A 6,557-nucleotide genomic window follows, 5' to 3' on the forward strand; every position below is an offset into this window, starting at 1 on the left:
ACTGGAAGGTGCTGGGGAGGCCCGGGACCCCTGTGTAGTACGGCAGGCTGGTGTAACTATAGCCAGGAGGCAGCGCCGGGTTCAGGAAGGTCTGCTGCGTGGTGTGGTGAGTCTGAGTCTGATTCTGTTGGGGCTGGGCCAAGGTTGTGGCCGGGGCCGGGGAGGAGGCATCCCCACGGCCAAACTTTGTGAGGTCACCAGAGTAAGGGTTGCTGGCCAGGCTACCATCCCTCCCAGTCAGCGGAGTGGTGGGCGTGGGAAATGGGATGCTGTAGTAATCCAAGGGAAATCTTGTCTGAAGCATCTGTAAGTCATCATAACCATATACTTGTGGCGGGTAGTCGTGTAACAGCCCTGGAGCCATAATGTACGGATTAGGCAACAATGGCGGGACCCCAGGAGGGAGGTTGGGAGGAGCTTTTCCTGAAGTTGTAGCAACTGAGCTCCGAGTCGAGGCTGTGACGGTGGAGTTACTGCTGAGGCTGAGGCCCAAGCTGCTGCCGCTGTTGAGACTGGAGGAGACACTGACCACCGGGGGAGGCGCAGAAACCGTGCTGGACGCGGTAGAGAAAGTGCTGGAGGAAGAATGGAGGTTCGCCTCACTGTCCACGCTTGTGTGCAAAAGAGTGGATGTCGAAGTGCGCCCAGAAGATGTGGATGACGAAAGGGTCTTTTGCTGCGTGGATAACGTGCTGCTGTGTTGTGTGGTGGTAGCATTTGGACTCTCCTCACTGTGGCTCCAACCGCCCAAGGAGGATGAGTGTTGACTGGCTGTTGTCAGTAAGGAAGCTGCAGACACCGTTTCGCTGAGAGGGGGGATGCCAGAAGTGGAAGGTGAGTCAGATTTCACAGCAGCGCCTGTAGCACCTTCAACAGATTGCGTGGTCTGTAACTGCGTGGCCTGCACAGAGCTGAGGCCATTCTTTGCCTGAGTCAGGTCCTTTTGGGGTGATGAGGAGATGGAGCTGGGGTACCGTCGAGTCTGTGTGGACCTCTGTTCATACAGAGGACCCTGAGCGTTATTTTGGGAGGTATAGGTTGTCGCCTGAATTGGACCGCTCTGATAACCGGACTCCTGACTCTGGTTAGATGAAATTGTGGATGAAGATTCACTGGCCGTGCTGGTATAGAGGCTACGTGGAGCCTGGCTTGAAGAGGCGCTCGTGGTGGGGGTGGACTCATAATCGGAAAGGACGGGCTCTGACCCAAACTGCAATGCCCCAAACTGCAGGTTTAGCCCTGAGATATCTGCTGAGCCAGGCATCTCCACAGCCAGAGCAGGAATCTTTGAAGTCAAGGAGGCCTTTTTCTTCTGTTGTTTCAATTTTTGCTGAGCCGGCTGAGGGCTAGAGGACTGGTTGTCTGAAGACCCGGGAGACAGCTGTGGGGCCGAGGTGGATTTGCTTGGCAAAGGAGAAGAGGGGGGTGGAGGTGCGGCTGTGGAGGTAACCACTGCGGGCGGCTTCTCCTGAAGGAACACCTCCATCATGGTTGACGATGGGGTGAATGCCTGGCGTTTAGTAAAGGGGCTGTGTACTGTTGAATCATTTGGGTTCTTCAAATCGTACTGCACCAGCGATGGGGACTTTGAGGCGGAGCCCATGTCCCAAGAAGAGGTGGTGGTGGTTCCAGACTGAGAATGCCGTGCCGCCGGCTGGGCCAGGGCCTGAGCAGTCTTGAACTGCTCCAAGAACCGCGAGCCCGTGGTGCTGCCACCTTTGGCTTCACCGACATCACCAAATCCTTTCCCTAACATGCTCACCATACTGTGATGAGAAAATGTGTTTCCGGAAGCAGGCTGTGTTATGGCACTCTGCTTTGAATTACTGAACACCAGAGGCTGGGCAAGAGAAGGAGCCTGAGATGGATCCAGATTAGATGAATCATTCTCCACTGAAGATGGTGTCTTCCCCAACAAAACAGCAAGGTCAGTTCTCTGACCAGCAGTGACTGTCACATTCTCCGCAGGCAGAGGCACTGAAGACACATTAGAGGCAGTGAAGATCTTGGTCTCAGACAGATCTTCATTCCAATCTTCAGTTCCCCACTCCTCTGTTGCAGTCCTCCACGCACTCGTCCCATCATCTGGTTCGAAGTGGCCGGTGTCGTTCCACGTATTGCCGCTGTTATTGCCATAGTTCTCATCAGTATTGGCCGGCTCTGCATAATCAGCTGGGTTAAAGGTTCCCATTCCTTGAGCAGAAAACCTTCCTCCTCGCGTACCAGAGCCACCTCTGCCTCGGCCACGTCCTCTTCTGCCTCTTTCTGTGCCTCTTCCAGAAGGCCCTCCACTCTTGGTGCCATCTAATCCATTTTCCTGACCCCGAAACTCTCGTCCACGGCTGGCACCTCTCCCTCGTCTTCGTGGCCCGCCACGTCGCCGACTATAGTCTCTGTCACGGTCTCGATTTTCTTTGCCTTCCTCGTTGGATTTTCCGTTTGGCCACCATCCTTCTGTCCTGAGACGCCCTTCTTCTTCCCGACCATCTCCCACGAATGCGTATCTGGGTTTCCTTCCAGTAGGACATTGATGGCTCTGTTGACATCTCCATTGCAGTCATGCAAAGCAATGACACATTCATCCTGGTTCTTGCCTGTGATATCAGTCAATTGTTTCACCTTTTCCTCAAAGTCAGCATCATTATGGTCTGAAATCATCTGTGCAAGTCGAATTTGTTCCGCAGTGGCCTGTGGCCGCTGCTTGTGCTGTGTCTGGTTTTGGTTTTGAGGTTGTTCCCAGTTTCCCCGGGCTCGGTTAGTGCCCACCGACGTCATCATTTACAGTATGTACAAATAACAGTATTTACAAGGTAGAATACTCCGTCTCCTCCACACTCAAATTAAACTTTTTTATATGCCATTCTAGCAGGTGGAATTCCCTTGACTAAAATGATATTGAACATATTTTTGAATGGATATGTTCACCTTTTCTCTACATATATTTTTTAAGATTTTATTTATTTATTTGAGAGAGACAGACAGAGATAGGGAGAAGAGAGCATGAGCAGGGAGGAGAGGGAGAAGCAGACTCCCCTTTGACGTGGGGCTCGATCCCAGGACCCCGGGATCATGAGCTGAGCCAAAGGCAGACGCTTAACAACTGAGCCACCCAGGCACCCCTCTAAATATTTTTTCTTAACCAGATTGAACAGATAGACAATCTTGGTAGTTCTGGTGAGCTGCATAAACATTTGTAGTTTTCAGTTTAGAGGTAAACTGCATCCATTATAAAGACAACCATTCCAATTAGCTAATTTCCTAGGAATTTCACCTTAGGAATATACTCAACCTTTACTGATTTATCATCCTCTTGACATATTTTTGTGTTGTACTGGGAGTCCTCCTCTTTGTGGCATCATTGTCTTTAATTTATTTTATTTATTTCTACATGGCCTAAATAAATGTGGGATGTGCACATTTTAAAGAATCCTCATTTACATAAAAATAGGACGAAGACAAAAATATTCAGTGCTATTCTTTTCTAATTATTTTATAGTTTAAGCAATGCATTCTTTAGGTATCCTGCCTTGTTACTATGGCATTTGTAAATTCTGGAATTTTCCTGTGTTATTTACCTTTCCACTATTCTGTAATTGGTGGAGAATATTAAAGGAAAATCTTTTAGATAGGCAAAAAAAAAAAAAAAAAAAAGAAAGAAACCAGTAGGGGTACCTGGGTGGCTCAGTCCTTAAGCATCTGCCTTCAGCTCAGGTCATGATCCCGGGGTCCTGGGATCGAGCCCCGCATCAGGCTCCCTGCTCAGCGGGAAGCCTGCTTCTCCCTCTCCCACTCCCCCTGCTTGTGTTCCCTCTCTCGCAGTGTCTCTCTCTGTCAAATAAATAAATAAAATCTTAAAAAAAAAAGAAACCAATAATAACAGGCAGTTATTCTGCTGTTTGAAATCAAGAGGCAGCCTGAAATCTTTAGAAGTGAACTCATATGCTTTTAAGGAATATTGTAAAATGTTTTTGCTTTCATCTCCAAAAGGTATCCATCTACAAGTTTTTCATTTTGTATGACCCTGTTCATTTCTACTTTGCATTTAAGCCTTTGTTCACAGCTGTGGGAAATCAAGTCAAAATCAAAGCCTCTCAGGAGAGGACAGGAAAGATGAATGTATAATCTGTTCAGGGGAGCCAGGCCAAGGAACTTGGCAGTTCCGCTACTGAGCCACACTCTCTCGCACCTCCCTGTCCTACCGTGCCTCTGCCTCTCATGCAGTCCACGTTTTTTGCTGCTTTTTTCTAGACAAGTACTGTTTCTTTTTGAGGACTCGGCTCAGGCGCTGGCTGACGCACAGGGAAGTCTTCCCTGGCCTCCCCCATCTGGCTCTGGGCTCTCCAGTGCCCTGTGCTTCCTCCATCACAGCAGATTTCTGTGTCCTCTGATTGCATCCATTTCTCTGTCTTCTCCCTTAGAGAAGTAACATTCTGATGGCCTGGCTGCTTTTCGTTGCTGAGATGCCAGGCCTAGACGAGTGTCTGTCATGCATGATTTGAGTGAATTAAATGAATGTGGGCAAATAACCTCTTGCTCTTAGAAGGGAAGAAGGGACAGAGTTAGGGCTGCATGTTTGACTTCTGGAACATTTTTTGTTGTTGTTGTTATGGTAACAGATCATAACAGAAAACCCTTTTGCTGCTATTTAGAATCTTTCCATGTTTAATATATGTTTAATACATAAATGTTGGGAAAGAGAGGTCTCCTGATTTTCTCTTTTCATGTCAGGGCTCAGGCATCGGGAAATGTTTGAGATAGTTGAGAGTAACACGGAGCAAAGAGCACATTGTTGTCAGGAGGCAGGCTGGTGAGGTGTGGGTGGGGGCTGGGGACACCTCTGAGGTTCTTGTGTGGTCCTGATGTGAACTGAGGGGCAAGCGAGGGGAGGCACTACAGAAGGCCAGTATGGGCTGCAGGGCTGGGGGGTGGTGGAAGGAGGCCCTGTGAGGCTGGCTCATTCAGTGCCAGATAGCAGGCCCACAGAATTGAAAGAATTCGGATCAAGAGTTATACCAGCGCCTGTAAATGCAGGAAGGTGAGCCCCTGTCAGAATGTGAGAGCCAGTGCAAGCCCAAGGACAAGCATGAGGTCAGGGGTCCCGTTTGCCACCTCTCCCCACCACTGCCAGCCTTGGCATATCATTCCTCTTCCCTATAGATTGGGTATCGTCCTGGGGAGAAAAACCGGGAAGTGGAAACTATCTAAGAAATTAAATATATTCACTCAGAAAATACTAAAAATTGCCTAAATGGGCTATTTATAATATTGGTTCAGATTAAAGTCTAAATTGGATGGGAGTAGAAGTTAATATCATTATTATTTTTCCTAACAGATTGGGGCTTTAGATAAACATCAAATTAGTTTAAAAAATTATATATTTCTCCAAATCCAAGTTGAGGTATCAGTTAATTTTGCAAACTTGTTACACATTTATCCCTAATTTAACTGAAAGCTGTTATAATACTGTAGGACTTCTCTTTCACTATCTAAAACCTAATTTGGTGACTTGCAGGTAATTTCTCCTCTATGAACATTGATTTGACTTTGCTATTTGACATAAGGTAGCATAGACTACACATGTAACAAAACAAGCTACTATTTCCTTAAGATTTTTGGGCGCCTGGGTGACTTCAGTCAGTTAAACATCTGCCTTCAGCTCAGGTCATGATCTTGGGGTCCTGGGATCGAGCCCCGCATCGGGCTCCCTGCTCAGCGGGAGTCTGCTTCTCCCTCTCCCTCTGCTCCTCCCCCTGCTTGTGCTCTCTCTCTGTTGAATAAATAAAATCTTTAAAGAAAAAGATTTTGTTTGCTTGCAAATGAAATGATCAAATCCATGTGAGCTTTGTACAGATAGAGTTAGCAACATCTTCCTTGTACACCTGCGAAAGTGAAGGTAAAAGAAATAGAGTAGCATCTTTAAAGTCCACAAAACTTTTGCTTACACCAACAAAGTAATAAGGAGAATGGTGTCAATTATCTCAATTATTCAGGAAAGCTGTTATTTTGGTCATTTACACATAATTTCCTCTTAAAAAACATGCACGTTTGCCTAAATGGGCAACAGCTGTCTTCTTCCCACCTGTGCCCCATTGAAAATTTCATGGACTTATTATGCCAGTGTAATTTCCCCTAGACAATGCATATTCCTATTTTTTACTGAAATTCTCCAAAAGTAAAATGAAGAGTCAATGAGGGAAGGGAGAATAAATGTGTTTTCAGGAGACCTAAGTTAAATTATTCTGCTCATCATTTCCTTCCTCATTTACAAAAGCAAAGTGAAATAGAAAATTAAAACAATTATCTGAATAATCCAGCCTGTCTCCCGGCCCTCATGTCTCTCCAAAACGGGATGGCCAGAGTTCTTTGTTTAGAATCCTTTAGGCCTCTGTGATTTCTCTAAGGTTCTGTCAGAAGCACAAGTTTGGCTTCTCCAGCTGCAAAGCATTTAATTGAGAACTACAGTATTTCGTTTGAAATTCTGGATGAAAAGGGGTAAAAAGGTTGTGGTTTCAACATCTCATGTGCTTCTGGATCAGTGCTCAGGAATAAGCTTTTCA

At 46.7% G+C, this 6,557-nt stretch overlaps 1 protein-coding gene across 1 annotated transcript; it reads right to left on the bottom strand.

The window, feature by feature from the left end:
- Window positions 1-4: 4 nt before the first annotated feature.
- Window positions 5-2,830, bottom strand: LOC102736823 (ubiquitin-associated protein 2-like; the record flags this gene model as incomplete). The annotated part of the gene is given in 2 exon segments (XM_081811571.1): window positions 5-2,434; window positions 2,437-2,830. Coding segments are annotated over 2 exon segments (2,772 nt in total), but the record flags the coding sequence as incomplete, so codon positions are not given.
- Window positions 2,831-6,557: the final 3,727 nt, after the last annotated feature.

This window comes from Leptonychotes weddellii, unplaced genomic scaffold (genome assembly GCF_054177405.1).
Source record: "Leptonychotes weddellii isolate Sample4059 unplaced genomic scaffold, ASM5417740v2 HiC_scaffold_8486, whole genome shotgun sequence".
In the NCBI taxonomy this organism is placed as follows: Eukaryota; Metazoa; Chordata; class Mammalia; order Carnivora; family Phocidae; genus Leptonychotes; species Leptonychotes weddellii.